This window comes from Halichoeres trimaculatus, unplaced genomic scaffold (genome assembly GCF_033239565.1).
Source record: "Halichoeres trimaculatus isolate MK-OKI-2021-1 unplaced genomic scaffold, fHalTri1.1 fHalTri1_scaffold_7, whole genome shotgun sequence".
In the NCBI taxonomy this organism is placed as follows: Eukaryota; Metazoa; Chordata; class Actinopteri; order Labriformes; family Labridae; genus Halichoeres; species Halichoeres trimaculatus.
Window position 1 is genome coordinate 20,948,407 of NW_027437185.1, and position 24,603 is coordinate 20,973,009.

At 41.2% G+C, this 24,603-nt stretch overlaps 1 protein-coding gene across 2 annotated transcripts in view; it reads right to left on the reverse strand.

Annotated features, from left to right (window-relative positions):
• Positions 1 to 24,603, reverse strand: part of kcnip1a (Kv channel interacting protein 1 a) — a 46,475-nt gene that overhangs the window by 19,366 nt on the left and 2,506 nt on the right. Inside the window, exon 1 of one of the 2 annotated variants that reach the window (XM_074674134.1) lies at positions 11,610 to 12,266. The exons of the other annotated variant lie outside the window; for it this stretch is intronic. Coding sequence (XP_074530235.1) covers positions 11,610 to 11,667 — 58 coding nt within the window. The 5' untranslated portion in view covers positions 11,668 to 12,266. Of the gene's footprint in view, positions 1 to 11,609; positions 12,267 to 24,603 lie in introns of those variants that run through there. 2 annotated transcript variants of the gene reach the window in all.

Below are 24,603 nucleotides of genomic sequence, written 5' to 3' on the forward strand. Positions count from 1 at the left end.
GTGAAAAGCTTTTATCTTAGTGTGATGACTACTCAGAGCATACTCAACTGTTCTCCTCTTAACATCATCTTGTCTGTGTTTATCATGTAAGTGTCAGCTGGTGGTAACATGAGACAGCATCAGCCACTTATCAGCTTTATCCTTCTAATAGCTCAGCCATTGTGCACAAATTCTGCACTGCAGCTCTGTTTCCTTTTTAATGACACATCCCTGGGTTTGTCTTGTTTCTCACAGTCAAACAATGTGCAAATAAAACTTTGTAATAACAGTCTGCCATGTTACATGTTTATTACTGTCAAAACTCATGTTAAGACGACATGGTTGAGTTGATGTAAGTGAACTTTTATTTCACAGAAGAATTTCTGCTTTGTGCTTGTATTGTTGATGCTTTCAGTTGAAGAGAAACACAATTCTGTACAGACTGTTCTTCAATTTAAGACAAACTTTGTTAACAAAAAAAGGGAAACACAAGTGTTGATTATTGAGTTGTAGCAATGTGTGTGAAGCAAGAAAAGTTGATGACATATGTTATGTGAGTTGTTATGCCTTAGCAGGTAAAAAAAGCTCACTGAGAGTGAAGGAGTGAGTGGGGGGGGGGGGGGGGGGGGGGGGGAGTGGTGGTTAGTAAGGAAAATATTTTGGTTAATTAAGAGGGAGAGTAAGTGGGGGTAGGACATGATAAGCTTTTGCTTCTTCCTACTCCTTTTCGGACATGTTGAATGTTTTATTAGTAAGTAAAAGCAACTGTGGTATGCTGTACCCCTAATTTGACTGTTTTTGTTTTCAACTGTTTTATTTGTCCGAAATAAACAGAAACTGAAACTGAAACTGAGGAGTTGAAAAATTATACAATTAATATAGTTTTGTTTAGTTTTTGGCAAATTTCAAAATGATCCAATCCATGGGCTGCAATTTTAACCTGAATCATGACATTAATGATCCAGTATAACGTTTAGATTACTGATAGGAAAGTCTCCTTTAATGGCTTTCCTTGTTTAGCTAGTGCTGTTTTAGCTTCCTGTTTTTTTACAGTACAGAATGTTTTGAATGTGTTGCTCTGTTTCGCATACTTTGCTAACGCTGTTTTCGTGTTTGGTCTCCAAAAGACACTGCACACTTTATGTGCTAACATACCACACCTTCACAGATCTCCGGCCATCTCTGGCAATAAATTCATATTTCCTTGTCCAACTATGTTGGAAAGAACGACTGGAACTTGCTTCGTTTGCCATGATAACACCGCTAACTTGATGTGATTGTGAGCTAGTTGACTGACCGCCCAAGAGATTTGCAGTGATTCACTGGAAAGACACATTCTCTCAGTTGTAACGTCGTAGTTTAAATTCATTACTTAACTTTTTTTTAAAAATTACGTAAGAACATTTATTGTGCAGAGTTTAACAGAATACAACACAATAGTTTTATCTATTTATAACTTATTTTGTCCTCAGCCTCATTGTAATTATTATCCGTGTGCCAACATAAATAGCCTCACGTGCCAGTTTTGACACCCATGCCCTATGTTGCCTACCCCTGATATACACTGTTTTGTTTTATTCTTTATACTGTTCCTTTGTCCATCTTCATTTGTGGACTCTCTGCACTTTTTTGTTCTTTAATTGTGCAGAAATATTTTTTTTTGTCCTAAATACTCTGTAGTTTGTTTTGTTTTTTAAGATATCCTTATCTAATATCTTATTTTATCCCTATTTTCTAAAAATATTCATTTATATTGTTTTATATTTTTAACTAAACGGGACCTTCACAAACTCAATCCTATCAACGATAAGTTTCATGGTGTAGGGGAATCAAAAACTGACCTGAGTTTGGGAATAGTGTGAGGTAGAATTCCCGGAGGAGTGGCTATTCTCTGACGTAAGAAGCATAATCCATTCATCATTGTGATCAGATTGGAGGTAGACTGGTGTTTAGCAATTAAAGTTGCAAATGATAGCAACGTATTTATCATTCTAAATGTGAACATGCCCTATGTGTCAACATATGAACTGTTATTTCCATTTTTTGTAATTTCTTTTTATTAACTATTTGTTGTATTTATATGGACCTTAGGGTCTGGAGTAAAGTAAAACTAACAATGGTATATGGATGTGATGTGTCTGCATGTAGAAACACACTTCATACATGTGAGTATTAGAGCAGCTGTAATGATTGAATTTCCCCTGAAATCAATAAATCATTTCTGATTCTGACTGATCATTGAAGCCGATGATGTGTTTGTGTGTAAAATCTCGCCCTGTAAAGTAACTGCTTATTACAGCCATTAAACAGATGGAGTGGAGAGTGCAGCGTCGGTATCAGATAACAACATTGACTGTCGGCTTGCTAGACGCTAGGCCGAGCTTCAAAGCATAAAAGCAGCCAGCCCGAGGACACAGCATGTAAAAATGTTGTTGTCAGTGCTGATCAAAGTTACATTTTGTCTCAAGGACAAAGACAAATCTGCTTTTTCACTGAAAATGAGCCGAGGATAATGTTTTAAAGAGACACGACTGCTCCAGCTGATGATGCGTATGTCAGGTTTCACGGCAAAGTTGTCAGAAATCGATGCAGAAAATAGACACATTGTCATTTTATATCACACCAGCGATAAATAATAATGCTTCTGTGAATGTGCCAACTGCTCCAAACATGAGGCACTTTTTGTCTGCTGATGGTGAATAATGAACGAGGTGTGATTGTTAGGAAGCCATATGGGAAGATTTAGCCGCAAATATTCACTTCAGTGAGCAAAAAATCTGCAATCTGCTTCTGTGAAAATGTGCTCATGATTGCTCGGGTTGTTTGGTTTGCCTGTTTTTTTATTTTGTCACAACAGCGAGAGAGACAGAATGGACAGCAGTGGGGAGCGATGCCTCCTTTCACCCTGCCTACACACAAACAGACACACACACACGCACAGAAGCACACATATGTACGCATGTTCACTTTGAGCATGCATCAACTGTGGGTAGAGAGAATGAAAGATCATAGGATGAGGTCTCTGTGGACACGTGTGACGTCCCACTATAAAAACACACACCACAGCTTGTCCTCCCTGCGTGTTCTGCGATATAACACCCAGCCTGTGTCGTGCCTGTAGGAATTTACAGCCCATCAAAGTGATTCCTCACTATATTCACTGCACCCTGCTCCATCTTTGGCTTTAAACCATATCTATCCATCTTTCTCCCCCCTCTTATCTCTGAATTTGTCTGCAGGCATTCGGCCTTCCCTGATACACCCTTATCCAGCAATCTTGCCCTATAAATCTCTGGAACATATCAGCCTGGTGTTCTTGTCGTTTCTAACACTGTTTCTGGCTTGTTCCACTCTCACATCTTCATCCCCCTCTCCATCTCCCCGTGGTCTCTGACAGGCTCCTATTTCCAGTCTTTGACAGAAATGTTCCTCCTTCAAGTCATCATTGCAAAGTCTGTCTGTAGAGCTTCGAGAAACTGCGAGTTAGAGTGTGTGTGTTACAACATGCTGCCGAATCGCCTGGTGTTTCCCTACAGGCATGAGAGAGAATGGCTGCAGACTGTTTCACAAGAACCCCTGCCTTACTATAAGGGGAAAAGAAGATAAAAGGAGGGGAAACAGCAAGAGCTGGAGGAGATAGGACGGCTGCACGTAAAGGGGAAGGAAGAAAGGTAGCAAAGGCGGAGATGGAAACATACAGTGTTTGGCAATAAAAGATGAAGAAGGAGAATGTGGAAGCGCATCAGGAAAGCTTCCAGCCGGAGATTATAGAGTGCGATGCAGAGAGTGGAAGAAAGAGAAAGATGTGGGTAACAAGAGCCAGAAGAGTGGGCGAGTGGCATCACAAGAAAGGAAAGGCAGTGGAGAGAGCAAGTGGGACATGCAAACACTGCATTTGCAGGGGAGAAGATTGGAGAACAAAGAAGATGAGGAGACAGAAACCAGGGAGGATATAAAACTTTTCAGATCTTGATTAAAATTAAACTACCAGGTAGAGCTACAGAGAATCAGCTCAGCTTATTTAAGCTGCACATTCAGACCAACCTCAGTGCTAAGCTGCTGCCCAGGACCGAGGACCTTCTTTCCTCTGAAAATGAGCATCCTGACAGCAGAGCTAAACATTTATTATCTGAGATGATGCTGTCATGTCTGCACACAGCTTTAGCGACTACTCATGAAGGATCAGCGTGGCTTTGGACAGGGACGACCACGTCTATTAGGAAAATCAATACTAATATGTACCGTCCAAATGAATCCCCACACAGCCGATCCTCTGTATCTTTATTAGTGAACGCATGCTAAGCCTCCTGCTAGCTCCCATCACCTTAAAAAAAAAGAATAATTAAGGGCTCCTCTGCTATTGATCTGCTATCATCTAGGAGAAGAGGGAGATTGGGGAAAGATGGATGGAGAGGGGGTAAGATGGGACATAGATAAGTGAATAAAGAAATAATGATGAAGGGGTGTGTAAAGAAGAAAACCAAAACACAAAACAAGGCAGGGATGTGGAGTGTGAAAAAGCAGGAGATAAAGATTTAATGCAGGATGGAGCATGATTAAAAAGAGAATCGATGAGGAAGAGAGAAAGAGACAGAGAGAGAAACAACTGAGCAGAGGGAATAGAGATGTTTTCTTCTTTGACACAGTTTCTGCTCCAACATTGTTCTCAAAGCCAGTTTGGCAGGGGATGTGATGTCTTGGTAAACACACAGGGACACACATGTAAGGACACTGAGCAGGTGGTGGGAGCAGAAAACACTCATCTGGATTTGAAGGGGTTGTTTGAATTTATTTTTTTGCAGGATTAAAAGAGAAATAGAAAGAAGTTGAAGTTAACGCAAATCAATACCCAGACATAAATAATCAAGCAATGATTCAATTCTGAGGTAAAACTATCCAAGGCTACAGCACTGCACCATGTATTTATTATTTATCTCAAAACCAGCAGCACACACATTCATATGGAATAAGCAGTGTCTGATTTCCCCCTCACACAAACAGCAGTGCAGTGAAACAAAAACATAACAGAGTTGAGTGTTTCTAACGTCAGATTCCCTCCAAGTTTCTAACTCCATAGTTAATTAAAACTGTGCGGCTTCCTCTGTCTTCCTTCACATTGCAACAGACTTTTATTCTCAAACCAGACTCTGAGATGTGGATTTTCAAGTCAGCGCCGTTAACAGATGCCTTTCCCTCTGATGACTAAGAAAGAAAAAAGATTTAAAAGTTTTTCTATTTATTTTTCGCTGTCCTACTTAGAAATGATAAAGAAGTCTGTTTTTGTTATTGAACATGAACCCCTTCCTGTAGGGCTTTAATTAGTGAAGTGAATATGCAGATAGAGATGAGTCATCTGCTATGTTTTTACCTCATATCCCCCAACATACCCTCAAATTTATGTAACGCTGTTACTGATTAATACAGATTCATGACGCTCAAATTCAGACCAAGACATTAAATTACTGTATGGTCTAAATATAAGACAACCCTTGTTATACTGTGATTCTTACACTTGTGCTTTTTAAGACAATTTTTTTTGAAAATTTGTTTATGAAGACTGATGTCTTGTCTCCTTTTTTTAATTATTTAGATATATTTAAGAATAATGACTGAATAAACATAAAGAATAAAACAGCGCATGTTGTTTGCATCACTACCTTTATGCACCTTTTGAGTAAAATTGCAGTTTACTTTAAAATAAAGACAAACCTAAATTTAATCAAAATGTAATGAGTGACTGAAGTCATTGTGGTACTAGTGTTTACCTTTAACCCTTAATTACATATTAAAAAAACTAATGTTCATAAGTTATTGGGCCATCTGTCTCAGTGAAAAAACAACCTCATGTCTACACAATGTTAATCTCTGGGGCTTTCAGCTGGTCGACAGCTCCTGTAAAGGGCAAACATACAATCACACTCTTATCAGTCTCCTGGAAGAGGTAGGTCGTAAGACCCAGGTAAGATTAACTCTGACAATTCTTCATTGAAAATAACAAATTTTTGGTTTAGAAATGGCTATTCAATGCTCATACAAAACTTAGAATTACTGTCTAAAAATCTGCGTCATAACTGCATCATTGTATAAAAAAAACATGTCTCACTTTGTTTAGAGCAATCACTGTTGCTGTGTCTTAAACCGGAAAAGAAACACACTGCATACAATATGTTCTTACTTGAACAGTGCACAAAATTTCATAAAGTAGTGTTGTCTCAAATCAAACACTGCTGCTTTTCACCCAGGTTTTTTTTGTTGTCTGATCGTTTGATCTGTTACCATCCCTTCCTCCATGTAGCCCAGACGGCTACTGCTGAGGGTGAGAAGTGTTTTTTGTGGCTTTAATCCTTAAACTCTCGTCAGGAAGTCAAAAAGATGTCAGAAAGCACTTTTCAGAAAGGCCATTTTAAAACAGTTTTCAACCAATATGAAAGTTGGGCAACTTGCTCAAGTGCCCAGTGGAAACCCATTTTACAAGGACCAGCTCCTCCATAAAATCTTTTTGACTTGTTGATGAGGGCTTGATGCCCACATTCACATTTTAAGTTTTTTTAAGGCCAGTATGACCATTCCATAGAATAATGGCATTCAAATCTTCATAAAGAGAGTGCCTATATTTTTTTCTGCCTTTTAAAGACTGAGTGTCTAACACCTGTCCCGAGATCTGGAGGTGTTCCTTCCTAACCCTATCCTTTTTCACTGACTCAGGTCAGTATATGTTTGATCCTTGGAAAACGACTGGTTTGTCCTAACAAGTGTTTTTGCTCTTGCGCTGCCTCTTTACAATCTAAAATAATTTAACAACATGCTCAATGGACAGTCACATGTTTTCAGTCTGTTGAGTGTGGGGAAAAAAAACTCTTGATTAGAATTTCATGAAATTTTAGTCCATTGTGTTGCTGATGGTGTAAAATCTTTCACTGGCAACATCTACAGATATGTCTTTGAGTGTCTTATTCTAGCTGTCAAATTAATTATGCTCAAGTGATGAGCAGCAGAGCTGTAAAGACTAATCACACAGTCAAAGCCATACAGTCAGAGCTAAGTAGCTATCTATATTCATCATCTGCATTTCTATGGTTGGCTCCTGTATCAGAGCCTGAAGGCAAGCACAGGGCTGAGCTGTCTGTGGAGATAAATTGCATGGAAAATGTTGTGTATCTTTGAAGAACTGAGCCAATCATTTGGCAGAAAATCATATGCAAATAAAGTATCTTTATTTATATTGATTTTTTATTTAACAGAACGCGGGCTTGATTTTCGAACCTAAGAGATCAAACGCTGACGGATGATCTTAAATGAACAGAGTTATTAAAAATGTAAATGATGCTTCCTGTGAAAAATATACACAGTGTGATGGAGTGTGGGGAAATATTGGCTGCAAGTTTTAAAAATTGTTTTCATCATTTTATGCTCAAACTCAGTCACACACAAACACACACATGCTCCTGGCGTGGGATTATCTGGAAGCTCGTCTTCATGTTTTCATGCGCCTAATAACACTCTTTTGCTGTCCTAATTGGCCCTTTTGGTGCACTTCTTTTGATGTACAAGGATAAGAGAGAGGGGTGGAAACTATAAAACCCATTAAAGAAGCAGTCCTCTCCTTTCAGCTCTCAGCCCTGCAGCGGATGGAGACACTGAAACAAACACACTCCTTCTCCAGCAGATCCACACACACACACACACACACACACACACACACACACACACACACACACACACACACACACACACACACACACACACACACACACACACACACACACACATACATATTTACATTCATTCCTCAGGCCCCAAACTGAAACGCCACATATAGGCTCGGAGCAGTTGGAGAGATCTTCAGAGTAAAACAAGGCTATCGGAAAAGAAGGAGATGTGAGGGTTGAAGAGCTAAAGAGACAGGAACCCGGAGATAAACAGTGAAGGCAGGCGACCAGTCATGGATCAAGAAGAGAGCGTCTCTGGAAATAGAAAAGAAAAACTTGAAGGGAGAAACACATAAAAGACAAAACGTGGAGGTGAAATGAGGTGAGAGTGAACAAGACAAAGAGAGGGAGAGAGAAAATCCTCTTGACAGAGTGAGAAAGCGGCCAGAAATGAAAGGAGAGGCAAAAACAAATGGAGCAAACGGACAGGGAGATGAATGTGTTGGAGAGGTGCAGGTTTTGTAGTTTATTACATCCCACTGGGAAATATTTCATATCAGCAGAGCAGGTTGTGCACAGTGACAGTGGATAAATTTCTTTTCTTAGCCCCCGGGTGGAGACAGATAATTTTAGATAAATTCCTTAGTGCCAACCTGTGGCCATACAAGCAGGTCAAGATGTGGGCTAATATCTCTACTTTTACTTTCTCTGGAGGAAAGGTCTGGTTTTAGACCCCTGCTTTAGCTTTTCTTCATTATGAGTCCAACAACACCTGTTAGTGCAGCACCTCATTTTTTTGTCAGTTCACTCATTAATCAGCATGAACCACTCTGGATACGACTGTAAATGGACTGTAAGGCTTTTAGAGCTCAGCGCTGAGCAGAGCCTTTCTAAATCAACATTCATAGCACAAGTGTTGAAATGGAGAGTAACATTATGCAAGAATTGGTGTTTTTTGCGACTTGACGCTCCAGTGGTTTCAGAGTGCAATTCACTCTCTTAAAAGCCGCTCTGACATTTTCTCTTTCACAGCCACTTGTTTGGTCGCCCTCTCCCCCAAGGTGTTTTTCTGCCTTTCTACCCCCACCATGATGTGTCCTCAGTAACTACTGACAAGGAACTGTTGGTGCACAGGATCCCACTCTCTAACTTTCCATGTTCGCTGTCTCCCTGCAATCAAAAAAGGCTAACCTGCATAACCAAGGACAAAAAAGAAAACAGCATTCATACTTTTTGTGTGTCATGTGGTGATTTTTTTAAGGTCATGGCCACAGATTTATCCCAAATCTCCAGGCTGCCTCTACAGAGCTCACGAGCTGTCAAGCTGTGCCTGAAAAGACCTACAGAGCTCTACAACCGTGTTTATATGTGACACCTTGATTGTGAAACCATCTCACTGAATAGACTAACACTTTACAGAAGTATCCAATTGGTAGGGATGGGAATTGATAAGATTTTAACAACACCAATGCTGTTAACGATCCCGCTAATTGATCCAGTTCTTTAACGATTCCCTTATTGATTCCAGCAAATTTTGCATGTGGGCAAATGGTCTGATTCCCACTGGCAACAATGCCGGACCTACATCCCAGTATAGATACCTGCTTCTGCAAGTTGCTGATGTTTCCACTTACTTAAAGTTGTGCAGTAGGTGTCGTTAAAATTAAGCCACAATTCTGACGCTTCTGAACCCTGTCAATTGAATGGAATTGATAAGGGAATTGATAAGCAAAAAGATGAATGATATCAATTCTTTGATGGAACTGTTAAAGATTCTCAACTGGAATCGGTTTTTAATTCCCATCCCTACCAATCGGTGCCTTTAATCAGAGCTTTATGAGTAAAACTTGTTCTTTAATTATTGAAAACTAACTCAAGTGCACCAGAAAGTTCACAAAGGTAATCCATCAACTGAAAAAGCAAGAGCTTCCTGCTGCCGTTTACATGTGAATCATAAAGGTCAGCTCATGAATTATAACCATAAAATGTCAAATCTTGCAAGTTTTACATGTGAAGGGTTAGACGCAGTCAGAAATCTGGAGTCAAGTCTTGAACTAAAAGGAAGCTGAAACGTTTTATCATTTTTATGTTTGATCTTGAAGTTTTCTGAAGATGTACCACATTTTGCAAAAAAAAAAAAGGGGAGGATATTTCGACCAAGAATCTTTGGAGTGCATAAAGAAGTCACAAATCATCTGGAAACAGTTACAAGTCCCCGCCTCTGCGTCACTCTCGCCTCTGCTGACACAAAGTCAGTGAATCTGAATATGTCTCATCCTTAGAAGCTCCGTTTTCTCAGCAAGTTCACGTCGGGAGCATCCCAGCTGGTCGTTGCCTCATGTTGGGCTGCGATCAAGGATGAGCCAACCTTCCATGCAAAATGAATCCTGCCCTGCTTTCATTAGGCCACTTTTCTGAAACACTGCAGCAGATGGTGGAACACACACACGTTCACTGACACTCACTCTGCAGCCCCCTGAGGAGCACCCTCGCCTCCTCTCTCAACTTTTCACTATTTTTCTTTCCCACTTTTCACTCCTCTCTCCTCCCTCCTTTCCTCTTCCTCACTACGTACACAGCAAACTTCAAAGTGGCTTCTATTTGGAGGTTACCCTAACTAGGGGAGCTTACCCTGTGCTAAATTGGCTAAAAATACACATAAGTTGCTTTGTAAGCATTGTTGCCTCGGAGTAAATGGGGTGCGCTCAAAAATGGAGGCAGACAACATAGCATATGTTTCTCTGTTGTCTTATTAATCTCTGTGTCTCTGCAGATTTCTTATTTCAGGCAGCTGAAATCATCACCTTGAAAATGTGCCTCAAGTATCCGCTCAGCACACATCTGAAGTATCTGCTGAGAGCTGTTGCCATGCAATGCAATGAGGCTCAGACTGGAATTAAAATAAACAACCCACGCAGGATGCTATATACGCCTGTGTTTCAGAAAACCATTTCTATGCCCTCAAAAGTGTTTTTACAGCAATGTCTAACACGCTGTGTGCTCTGGCTGCACCGTTTGACAGGTAAAACAAAGAAAATATGGACAGCTGACAGGATGCCTCCAAAGAGACTAACACCAGATTCACAGCACATAATTTGCATCCCTTCCAATCGCCTACTCAGTTTTTGACACAGCATATGTAACACACAGTCTGTTTAACGAGATCTCAGAGTGTGAAGAAGGGCTTTAAGCTTCCTGTCTTCCCAGAGTGTGTGAATGTGTGTGTGAGTGTGTGTGTGTGTGTTGCAGCTCTGAGTCTGCTGGTGATAACCATCACGTCTGAGGTCAACAGACTCAAGACAGACCAGGGCCAAAGGCTGACAGATTACAGCATACTGATTTACTGCACTCACACACACACACTGACACACACACACACACTGCAACACAAAATAACACAAAATGCACCCTCTTGTACACTCTCATATGTTTTAAGAGTTAATTATTTTGTGTGCAATTCTCCGTGGACGCATCTGCCCACACACACACACAAACACACACATGCAATGCATTAGCATGCATCCCTCAAGTGCCAGTTTTCTCTTGTCAAATAGGAGCAGGGCAGACAGGAAGCAGGGTCGGTTTGGAGAGCGGACTGAGGTAAATACCATCACCTTGTATAGACATGTCCGTTTGCTGTGGCGCAAACACACACACACACACATATATGCACACAAACAGGCACTCACACACATGTCCCTGCATCAGTGTGACAGCTGGTCTACAAATCGCATCATAAAACAGTAACGACTGAAATTTCTGCCAACTTTACATCACCACCCAGTTCCTTCCCATAATGCACTTCTTTTGCAGTATTCATGAGTCTGAGAGAAAACATACAAGACTCTTTCATTAAAGCACAAACACAACATGACAGGTGCATCTTCATCATGACAGTCACACACACGTGTTCAAAAAACAGACATTTTCACAGAGAGAGAGAGAGTGTGTGTGTGTGTGTGTGAGAGGAAGAAGTCTTACCTTTGTGGTAGGACACCTGCTTGGCTTGCATGGAAAAGGTTCCCATCACAAGACCCATGTTGACTTCTGGCTGCAGACAGTTTTGAGCGTAATGTTTGGATGTGTGTGTGTGTGTGATCAAAGTGTGCCTCTGAGTGTGCGTGCAGTATGTGTGTGTGCTGTAATTAAGTTAGTCCATCAGCCAGCTGTGTGTGTGGACGCACAGATATCACTTCTCATGCTGCCTCGAACCCACACTGCTCTGCCGCTTCTGCTCGGGGGTGTGTGAGTGTGTGTGTGTGCCTGAGTGAGTGAGATAGAGAGAAGGAGGGAGCAAGTGGATGTGTGTGTGTGTGAGGGAGAAAGAGAGAGGGAGAGGAGTGTCTGTGAATGAAATAGCGGGCGCACATGCACTCTGAAGCTACCTTTGTCTGCGCTGTCACAGAAGCTGCCTATTTTACATCCACTCTCTCTCTCCAGCACTGCCTCCCTTTTCCTCCCCGGTGTGTCCCCCCGCCGCCAGCCTGTCAGTCCATCAATTCCTCTGTGCCTCTTTATGTATCTGCCTCTCTCTGTCTCTGCTTCTTCCAGCTCCCTCTCCGCCGCCTATCCGTCTCACTCGCTTTGCTCGTCTGTCTGGAGGGGAACGAAGGATTGCACACTGTTGCACGGGAGGAGACAGAGACGAAAAGAGAGGCAGATAGGTGTGTGAGGGGTACAAAACTCAAGGTGGAGTGTGGGAGAGGAGGGAAACGGACAGAGGAGATGGCAAAATGAGGAGAAGAGACAGAGATGAATTAGAAGGATTCCCGATGAGTGGGTGGAGGTAGAGAGGAGGGTGAAAGAGGAGGAGAAGAAGATGGTGAAAAGAGGAGAAGGGTGCAGGAGGTGAGAGGAGATAAGGGAGAGCCAGACTGATCAGTCCCCCTTTACTATTCAGCAGGCAAACGGTCTGACTGAGGAGTGTATTTGCTGCTTTATCTATACATGCACTAGTCTGACAGGTGGTGTGTGTCTCCCTGCCTGTGTGTGTATAAGTGTGTGTGTGTGTGTTGCCCTGCTTGCAGATGGGTCACAGACAAAGCCCTCTTCATCTGACACCACTATATTTGCAGATACACCACCTCGCATATGTCAGCGCGGGCACCATCACACCGTGTCAGACATGTTTGTTCTCTCCAGTCTGCCGATAAAACCATCAGCTTCACACAAACACACACTCAGACCACACACACACACACACACACACGAGCTACAAAACAACCAGTGGAATGAACCCAACACATGTACTACCCTGTCAATCACATTAACCCTTCGCTGCCCTTGCTGAAAACACCCCGCTGCAGAGATTGGCAGGCTGCTCCGACACCATCGACTGAGCCCTGATTGAAATTCTTCACATGACTTTAGTTAAGAAAACAATTTACAGCTGAGCTGACGCCTTGGCCGGGCTGAAGCCATCAAGGCCAATGATAAAGCCATTAGGCCATGACATTCATTAAAAGCTGCTGGCTGCAGAAGCCCATATGCAAGGATCAATTCAGTGTAAGAAAAAGAGAGACAGAAAAAAAAGGTATGAGAGAAATTGAGATTTAAAGTCGAGGAGACAGAAGAAAAGCAGACAACTGGATCAAGACACTGGGAAAAGGAGCACTGCAGGGCAGGTGTATACGTGGGAGTATGTGTGAGACATTTGTAAGCCACTTTTTTAGTATGCAAGAGCACATCTTAACACTCACACACCTCTTTTTCTAGCTCTGCACAGACACAGCTCTGAAAGCAGTCTCTCAATAAAATCAAACATCAACAAACCCATTTCAAATAAAACCACACAGGTACCCACACGCACACACGTGCACACACGTGCTAACATCAACTGGTTACCACAAGAGTGGCAATATATATACACAGAGAGAGAAACAGGCTTTTAAACACACACCACAGCAGCAACACAGCGGCAAATTAAATCCTGAAAGCCCGGCTGAATAGACGAGATAAGGGGACGTGATTTGCTGTAGTGATGATGTTAGACTTCACACACATCTACTGGTGGAGAGAGAAAGACTTTGGTGAGCAAACATGCTGGAAATCTCTTAAATAAACTGAAATAAAGCAGCAGAGAAAACGCTGCATGGTTGGCATTTTCTAAATACCAAGTTTTCACACAGCACTGAAGCAACCTGGGGAATGAAAGGAGAGAGAAATCTGAGAAGAAAGACTGTGTGAAATAATATTACACAGTGTTCATCCTTTAATGTGGTAACAGCAGCCCACAAACAAATCCAAGGAACACTGTGTGGATTATTGAAGCTCCTGTGAGGAACTTTCAGTTTGTGCTGGCTTGGACTCCCTGTGGGAAAATGTACATCATTCAGCTCTCCTGATCTTGTTCTGTACAAATTGGTCGTTTCTTGGGTTGTTTTTCTGACTAAAATCTCAATTAGGGATGCACCGATCCAATCCTGGCATCATGTATCGGTGCCGATCCAGCCGCTCAAAGCTGGATCAGGTATCGATGGGAAAGGATCGGTCCAAAATTGACACTAAGGCTAAACTATTATTTAGTCTACAAGGTATAAAATTATACAATCAAATGGTCATTTCTGTAAATGATGAAGCATGTTTTTAACCAAACTGCTGTTAAACATTTAAACACATTGGGCTCTAATTTAGTAGACCAGGCGCAAGCGCAGGCACACCTGCCCTGCTTCGGCCTTCGCCGTGCAAACAGGGTGTGACCAGTGCAATTTGCAAGTTTCCTGCAGTGCCAAGAGAGGCGCAGTCAAGGCGCAGAGGAGCGCAGAGGAGCGGTGAGCTGCGCGTCCACGCCTCCCTCCGCGTCCACGCCTCCCTCCGCGCAAATGGCAGAGAGGGAGGAGAAAAGCCATGAGTGGGTTTAACACAGCTGGGCGCTGTCTCCACCAATCAAAAGAGCGCCTCTCCTCGCCTTTAAATGCCCTGCGGCCGAGGCGCAGCGTCTGATTGGTCTGAGTGATCCCCAGCACCGCGGAGAGAGTGCTGGTAGCGGAGACTGTCCCTGCTGCAGGAGAATAGACAGCGGGGCACATCGGAGGACACGAAGCGCGTCACCGTGTGGGCCAGTTCCCGGGATAGATTTAATCTGTTCCTTTGTCATTAATAGGAGTACAAAATGAAGAGACAGTTACACAGCTGGCTTATTCATTCAGAATACTTTTGATCCACCTGCACTCCTGGTTTGTCATCGCCAAATAACAGAACCTTTGGTGATATAGTGTATACTCTCCAGGTGTCTCCACCACATCCTCCCAACAATAATGTACTCCATCTTTTTAGATCACGTTAAAAATAAAGACTAAAACAGAGAAATATGGGAAATCACGGGTAAATCCTGAGTGACATACATTTATTTTGTCTCTTTTTACTTTGTCTTTTCTCTACCTCTTTTCTTTGAATTAAATAAAATGAGAGAACCAGATATATACTCTGTATCAGATGTTAAGGCTGTTAATTGTTTAATTGTAAGATGTGCATCAAACTTCCAGCTGCCGTCAGGTTAACTTTCCATTATGACAAACGGCTTTAATCTGACATCAGATACGACGGGAAAATTAACACACTCTGGAAACCTGCCTCTGAGGCTTTGTTGACATATGCTCACATGTGCGCCTGTCACCAAATTACAGCTGCGGAGGGTGCACTCCGCTTTGCGCCGAGGATATAGCCCAGGTTGGAGCTGGCGAGCTTTCAGCGCACTTTTTTGGCACAAAATTGTCACTGCGCCAACATGAATCTGCTGACACCTCCCCCTGGTGCGCCGTCAACTCCCCCAGGCACGCAGTCACACCCATCTCTGCGCAGACGGAAATTGGAGCCCTTATAGTGTAAATAAATATTAACTTCGGTAATTCCATATGTACTAATTTTTGTCTTTTAGTTAAAACAATACCAGTCTTATCCCACAGTAGAGCATGCAGGTTATTATTTAACACTGGTATCGGATCAGGATCGGTATCTGTCGGTACCCAAAGCCCAGGTATCGGTATTTGGACCAGAAAAACTGGATTAGTGCATCCCTAATCTCAATCTCCCGTTTTTTTCTTAGAGTTTTTTTCGTCAGCCTGCTGACATTCATCTGGTCTGAAACGCAACCTGTTAAGACTGGTTTGAGCATTAAAGATAACATAGACCAGATCTAATGTCCTGCTGATGGTGTCCTTTGCTTTTGTGGGTCATAAAGAGGCATCACTCTCAACTTCAATCTGAGTCACAACCAGTTTAAAACTCCTCACAGTGGATTTAAGCAGCTGTTGTTCCTGATCTGCAGGGTGGTTTGTAAATTTCAAAACCAAGATGGGAGAGAAATACTTCAAAAACTGGTTTATAACACTAAAACAATTAGTTATTTTGTTTAAAGACAAAAATAAGAGTATATTACACATCACAAACGTGTTTATAGTGTTTTACTCTATCACTCCATTGTGTAATCAGGCTGGTGTTTTAATCAATTTCTAATCTCAATAGTGTAAGATTACCTCATTAAGGTTCCTTCATCAGCAGCAGTCAAACATTTTCCATCCTTATTGCTGTCAGTCACTGTCTATCAACCACAAAAGATGCCAGTACACACCCCTCATCGTGATCAATTTAATTAAAATTTTTTAACACAATTAACTCATCTGCTGTATAGAAGGATTATTGGTTTATCAACAACGCCGGATGCGCGCGCAACTTGGGTGCAGAAGCACTGCAGAGCACAATGGTTTGTCAACTGACGTAGAGGAGTTAACCACTAAAAAACCCAATTTTGAACTTAATACCAGCACTTATACGGATGGTAAACGGCTCCCAGGTTTGTAAAATAGCAGCAAGTGGACAGATATTAGGTGGACAGACGTTTTTAGCTGAGAAATTTGGCGTGTACCTGGAGAGCAATTTAAACACACAACTGTCACTCGATGCTCATGACTACACTATCCGCGGACATTCACCAGACTGTGACAGACCAATAAGAAACCCTCCCAGATCAGAAAAAGTACACAGACTGCTGAGTAAGAGACCCGATTCATAATAAAAGAACCAGAAACTACGTCCAGAGTTAATTATTTACCCGCAGACATCGCTGGTGTTTCAGTGTAAAGTGTGACCCTGTTAACTGGTGACCTTAGGCCGTTAATCGGCTGAGAGTCACCAGTTAGCATGGTCGATATTAACTCTGAAACACTGATTGCTCTGTGACGGTCAAAACTCCATTGACGTTGACTCTTTTGTATAGTGTCGTTTCTAAAAACTGACCACAGAACAACTGTACACTTTTATGCTGATAACAGGGTGAATTTAGAGTTTAAAAAGCGCTAACCCGTCTGAATAAATGGAGATAAATGATGCTTCTGCAGTCAAGATGCGTGCGCATCTTTATGATGACGTTGACTGATAATCCCTCTATAGAATGACTTTAATTCCCTGAAATGTCTCTGGCAACACAATTTGGGCAGTTTGTCCAGTAAATTTCAGTGAAGAAACCTCCAGAATAGTCAACCAACATAAAGTATTACACACACTCTGCAGGAGGGACTTTTTTTCTGCTAGCACTTTGGCTGTGTAGTTGAGCTTGCAACAGAACACTTGTGGAACATTGGGGCCTCAGTGAGTCCACCTCAGACAAATTAGCACTATCACCAAGTGGATTGCAACAAACTCAAGACCCATTACTAGCTTCGAGGACACAGTTTTTCCAAAAGTTTTTCAAGTTGCCTCTCAAGATTCACCGTTCAAGGCTCCATCAGGAAGCACAACGTTTTTTGCAGACATGAACTTTTAAAGATGCAAAAATATTTCCCCCTTTCTTGAGTCTGTTTGCTCATGTAAAATGAAACATGATAAGTATCCACAGCAACCCTGAGATTAATCTGATTAAAGATTTTAATGTTTTGATCGCACAACCGAAAACAAAATTTAAGTCAACTGTAGTGTTTCAATATATAGATCCTATCCGTGGACTTTACCAACCAATGGAAATGTGTGATTAATTGTGATTAATCACGGGATAGACGTGATCAACTAAAGTAAATTTTTTAATCACTTGACAGCACTACTTCTTTTAAAATGTTACATCTTCCTCCTGTCCTGTGAAAGTCATTCAGTTGTGTCAGCTGTTGTTCAATTTAACAGAATATAAAATGCATCATCAGAATTCTGCAAATGGTACACCAAAAGAAGTCTCATTATTGATTGGAAAAGGGTAAAGGTCATGGACGGGAGAGCCAGGGCTCCTGGTCGATGAACCCTTGACTTCCCTGACCCAAAGGCCTCTAAGGTATCCTGCTTTAGAAGCAGTGTAATTGAGGCATTGAACGTCTCTGCAGTTTAAATGGGGACACAAAAACAGCTTTTACCAAGACTGTAAAAAAAAAAAAGCAACAGGTCAATTACATTAGGCCAAGAGCCAAAGTCTTCAGAGGCATTAAGCCTGACATCGTTTGAGCAGCCACTCGGTCCTGTCCTGGGTGCTGTGGATAATTCTGAGTGCCCGCCTGCTTACCTCTCTCTCATCATTTATTAACTGTTACACAATGGACCTTTTACTAGATTGAGACTGCTGCCTGCATGAATGGAAGGAGGGTAAGGCAAGAGAGAGATGAGGTTAGGCAGTGGAGTAGTAAAGAGAGAAAAACGTGGAAAGCATTTGACAGCAGAGAGAAAAAGGTGTTGACAAGCACACCAGAAGGCAGTGAATAATAAATTGGCCGGTGAGTTTCTGCCTGCTCTCATCACACAAAGGCCAAATGGAAACTGTCATAGGAGAGACAATATGAAGGCAATAAGGGAAGAGAATTGGGAGGAATGGAAAGTGGGATTTTGTGAAAGAAATGAGACAGGGGGGCAGTAACTGCAGGAAGGGAACGCAGAATCTGTGGGGCGAGATGGATGGGTGGAGGTAAGGGAGGGAAGGTGGAGAAAAGTAAATGAGAGCTGAGAATTGGGAGGATTGCAGAGATGGAGATGGAGATAGGCGAGGGAGGAATGAAGCAGGGAGGGAGTGGATGAAGTGAGGGAGCGAGGGAGTAGAAAATGACAGAAACAAGCTGGTGGGACAGCACATGGTGATGGAAGAGTGGAAAACTGCACCTGGCCGATAAATGGCTCAGATGGGCTCCGTGACGCCTCAGTCATCAGGCGACAGTTTTATATAACGGATCGGAGGAGACAAGCTTAACCGACTTGAAAGACACAAGGATGAAGTGTCAGAATCAGCTGCACTGACTCAATCTCAGTTTGAGCAACAAGGGCCGGCTGAAATCAACAGCAAATACCATTTGGACTCAAAGGATCTTTTTATTCAACTGATATCAACTTAAAAAAATGCATCATACACCGTCATGGTCATTGGTGTTGTTTGCTGTGAATGCTAAAATTATGCTACCACAAAAATTGAAAAAAATGAAAGGGGAAATGACTTTTTCTGGTTGTTGTAATTCTAAGTTGGGGAATAAATAATTTATTTTGATTGTTTATCAATAAAAAGTAATGTCATCAAAATCACATATGGTAAATTTGTTTTAATTCACAGGTTCTAGCTTCTAAAATATAAAGATTGTTTAGTTCCTCCTTATATAGATTGGGACACATATTTTATTCAACTTCTTTACTACCGACACTTCAAATTACCGCTTTGAGTAACTAATGATGTAGAAATAAATTACAGTACATGCCCTGTAAAAAAACAGAAAATAACTGGAAGCTCCTGCTGCTGGTGTTTTACCATTGTTTTTTACAGTGTAGTGAAATGTTTTACAGTGTAGAAGTTGAGTTAACGAAAAAATATAAATCAACTCAGCATAAAACTAAAGGTTAACATAACTGAAACTTTTAATTGTGTTATAACAGATCTGTTATTTCAAACAACTACCTGAAGAACTTAATTCAATTCAATTTAATTGAATTTTATTTGTAAAGCACATTTCATACATAGGTAAGTTAGGTCAACTCACAATTTTAAATCAACCAAACTAAAAGAATTAACACAACACATTTTATTTGATCAAGTTAACTTCTGCTGTGTAAGAACAACTTTTTTTGTTGTTGTTGTTGTTGTCCTAACTCAAAATTTTTAAGGCAGCCCTTTAACTCAAATTTCATAGTTTAGGTAAGAGCTATTAAAACAGGAGTCATTAAAACAAACTGTCATGAGAAAGTGCTACCAAAGCATCTTCATATGGTTATTTGGGGGTGCTGATCCTCAAACTGATATGAAAGATGTCTGGTGGTCTCGCTGCATTGGTGTCTCATCCTAACAGACTCATCAGACTCAAAAAAGGAGTGTTTGAAAGATTGCAGGCCTGAATTGCCAAATGTCTTTAGCTTTTTCTCCATGACAACCGCCTATTCTCTCCTCAAGGCCATGGCTGCTGTTTTTCTGTCCCAAAGTGAATTCCTCAGAAAGATTCACTGCAGCAGGCCGCCCACATACTTTATGTCACCTGTCAAGATATGAAAAACTCCTCATTCTGGCCACCATCTAACCCTCTCCCTCTGGTCGATACACAGGTGACAGATTGAAGAGCTTTTTAAAACCTGGTCAGCTGGAGGTGAACTTACAAGGGATATTTAAACCAGTCAGAAACATAGGAGCAGCAGTCTGTTTTTTTTTCCTTTCCATGAATAATAAACAAATAGCTTCACCTTGCCTTGGGTGCTTCCATGCTTGTGTCCTGTCTTTGCTCCTTTTACTGAACATTTACAGTTAGCACAGGAACACAGACCTCCTTTAAATGAGTGCCACTGAAAATGCGTTTTAACTTCCATGTTAACATCAGTGAAGTCTTATTTCTTTACCTAAAGTTCCCCTGTGGATTCCGTGAACTGAATACAAACACATCTATCGACTCTCCTCCTCCTCTGTTGCTCTCTTTTCCGCTCCTCAGCAGATCACAGTGATGGAAGTGTTAATTGTATGCAGGAATTGGAATTGATTACAGCTAAGAGAGGCAGGGGGATCTCCTCCTCTGAGAGTGTTTTCAGTATCAATCATTATTCTGTATTTAAACACATACTGTGTCCCCTCTGGCACATCAAAGTGAAACCAGAGTGATTTAAAGCTGAGCAGCCATCCTCATGCACTAACCTCCTCCACATGTGTGCACTAAGTCACATGTGCTTACTCACATGTGTGCTAAAAACATCGCACACGTCTCCCCACCATCCTCATTTAGTCATCCATCCCACTCCTCTTCCTCTCTGAATACAAAGTCCCCCTGATTCAAGGAAGAGGGGACCTGAAGAGGGAGAGGAAAAAAAGGAGATGATGAATATTTCATAAGGCACTTATGAGGAACACCTCAGATCTGAGTTTCTCATGGCTGATATTGGTGAGCCCTCAAAAAAAAAAAAAGTGCCCCTGAGTCCATCTGCAGTCATCAGTCGTAATGGAGCGAGCTGCTTCATCAGCAAAGACTTTTAAATGCTGAATATTTAATGGTTCAATCAGTTAAGTCTTCACTTTTGTTCTGATCTCTCCTGACAATGTGGGATTAAAGTGAAGGTGGGCAACGAGGAAGAGGAGTCTGGCGCCCCCTGCTGTGAAGACAATTTAAAAAAGAAAAGATGATACAAAGGAAATCTAAAAATATTATTGCATAAGTACAATACCAGATATTGTGCAACATATTGGAATGCAGGTTGGTGGAGTTATCTTGATGTAAACTGTCTTCAAAGGTTGTCAACACCCTCATAGAGCGGGTAAACAGTCTGGGAGGAGGATTATTAAGATTGTGTGTTCCCTGAGTCCCCATGGAAGAGGGCTTTACAGACTGAACATGAGTGAGCGTATTAATCTTACGTGTATTTCTTCTCATGGAGAAATGCTCCAAGGAGGAAGGTTTAATCATTTGTTTTACCAGTGAGAGGTGGTAAAGAAGACAAACCATGCAATATAATGCAGGTCACGAGTTAAGTTTGGGTCAAATAAGATGAAGTATCTGGTAGCTTTCTTGCCTTAAGAAAACAGGTATGCAGTTGAAAATCTTTTTTTTTTTTTTTTTTAACCAGGATTTTTTTCAGCTCATGCCTGTTTTGTTTTCTGAGAGCTGCCAACACCTGTGCTAAGACCACCCCAGAGCTCACTGCTCTGCACCCAGGCCGGAGGATTTCTGTGCCACTGACACACCTGAGGGAAGGCCTGCACGGACAGGGTAAGAGAAATCATTAATGCATGACAGAATGTTTACAGGGATTTTACAGATGACAGGAAGCTAAGGAAAAAAATAAGATGAAGGCAGGAGTGGCAAAAGAGGAAAAAAGGGGATAAAAAAGCAAAGGCCTGGCTAAGTTTCTCAAAAAATTATCATATTGTTATTGTTTCTTTTGTTTGCTTGTTTTTTGACTCTATGAGGAAATTCAAGAAAAGATTTTGAAAGCGTTTTGGCTGTAAATAATAACACAAAAGTGCAATAACAAAAACAACCGCAACAAAAACAGCACTCACAAGACGTAACTCGTGATGTAAACCTATAAACTATCCCCTTCCTGTTCTCATAGATGTGATTTTTTTCTCAGTTTCTCTTCATTGCAATCAGGCTCATATGCCAATGATATCTAAAAGGATATTGCAAAAACATTCACTTAAAACTTGTGTTGATCCTTTTTGTAAGTGTAAAATTAACATTTTTCAGTTTTACTCGTATATTCTCCTTGCTACCAGCAGAGGTCCCCACTGCTCTGATAGTCAACCTACACCAACTCCATATGAAGTCATGAGTTTTCTGTTCCCTTCAGTCAAATCATCAATACAACATCAGCATTTTCTTCTCCAGCACTCACTCAGGTATCATGGAGTCTTCCATAGAGTGTGGTGCAGAAGAGCAACCCTCATCTCTACAGTTTTATTCCATCTCTTATAAAGTGTCTTAAAAAACTGACCGTAAAAGGTCATTGGAAAACTTACAACTGAGTGTGAAAAGGGCAGCCAGGCCTGTTAGGGACATACAAAAAAAGATGATTTTTAGCCTCAAAGGTAAGCCAGAAAGATTTGCTGGTTGTGCCAATGATGAGAAACTCAGGGGGGACCATAAATTTTACAGGTTGTTAAATGAATCAATACCTAAAAATCGAGCGTCATTGACTTATTTTACCTTCAATAAGTCATACACAAAGGTTCATATTTGAAATAGAGAGAATTTTGTACATTGGCCTTTAAAAGTGTGGATCCATCATGCTGTGACCTTTGTGTTTGTGCTCACAGCTCTTAAAGCAACCACATCAATTATTTCTCTGAAGCAGATACTAGAAAAAACTTTGTTCATAAAGGGATGTGTTAAACAGTTTTAAAGAGCAAAACTTAAGAGATGAGAGCGTTGAATGTCTGATCAAAGCTGCATTATGGGAAGTGTAGGATTTTGAACTGGATGTGACTCTGAGGAGACTGTTTAAGCTCTTTCACACTCCTCTCTCTTTCACTAACACATTAGTGCTGCAGCATTTCTGTCATCTAACCTTCATTTCATATCAGCAAAAGCTATCCTCCAAACAGTCACACATTTGAAAATGACACCTCATTAGACTCCATTAGAACAAAATAAAACCAAGAAAACTACATTAGATTACTCCATTTGCTCCAAATGGCTTGGTAACTGCCCAATTTACTGTGATCTAGTTGCTGCAGCAGACCACATCAGAAATTAAACTGAGCCCCAGCCCACTGAGAAAAATTAAAGGGAAATTTCAGAAGAAAAGTGCTCAATATTGCTGCTAAATCAAAAAGGAGGACAACATCCAGTGGGCTGTTAGCGTCATTTGTTTGTGGATTTAAACAAAGAGTACACAGGGCAGCTTTTCTTTGCGCTTAATAAAAGGTGCTGTAAGAAGGATCTTTTTGAATAGTCTGCCATGCCACCTTATGGCCTGGAGTCTCATGTTCACTGTCATAAAGATGTCACTTTTAACCAGGTGTGTTTGTTTTGGAACTAATTTTCTTTGTTCAAGATAACTTTTTACCGGATACAACACAACTAAGTACGGTATTTATCAGTCCAATTACGTAGCACTGTTGTTTGAAAAGTGACAATAAGCAAACATCGTGTCAGTAGACAGCTGAATGTAGCGCTACTAGCCTCTCGGTGCTGCAACGGGTCCGTAGGCTAACTTGACAACAAGAAAGCTGTCAGTTCATACAGTAGCTTAATAGCTGGGCTGACAGCCTGATCCTGTGAGATGTGTCAGTAATGTGTAATGTTAGTGAATCCTAGTTATGTCCTGCCAGCACTCATATACCAAGCAGAGTTAACTAACCTCACTCTTCATTTTATTGATAGTCTCTCAAGTTTGAACAGACCACTGCAGAATAATTGCTGCATGTGGGTCGGAAAAGACATTGGTTGTGTCCGAAATCACTCACTCATTCCCTACTCACTATTCACTGTATAGTGAATTAGATGTAGTTGACTATATAGTCCACTCAATCAGCTAAATTAAAACAACATTTCGGACACTACTCACTCATTCGCAAGCCGGTGACAGTGACGTATTTACTCTCGCGTCGCTCACGGACGGCTGGGGATTTACAGTTATATCTTTTCTTAAAAACTGCAAAACAGTATTAATTTTAGTGATACCTGATATTATATTCAACTTATTTTCTACAACAGCCAAATATAATAGAAACATTTATTACACGTTATTTTTAAATAAATAAACCATATATTTGCATGGAACTGCATCACTCGCGTGGAACGTTGTAACGGCTAACGTCCGTATTGTTTGTTTCTCAGCTCAAAGTTGTGAGACGGGCTCATCCGAAAGTTAAACAGGGAGCTAAATGTTATTCTCTGACAGTTTTTAATGTTTTTTCATTCTATTAGTAATCATTAAACATGTAATCAGCCATTTCTTCTGTTTGAACCGAAATGCATGATGGTATATATTGCTCATATAGTGAGCATCGCTAATACATATTTTTCAAAATGCATTGTGGGATACATTGAGTGGACTACATAGTGAATGACCATGCTCACTCAGATTTCGGACAGCACTACAAAATGGC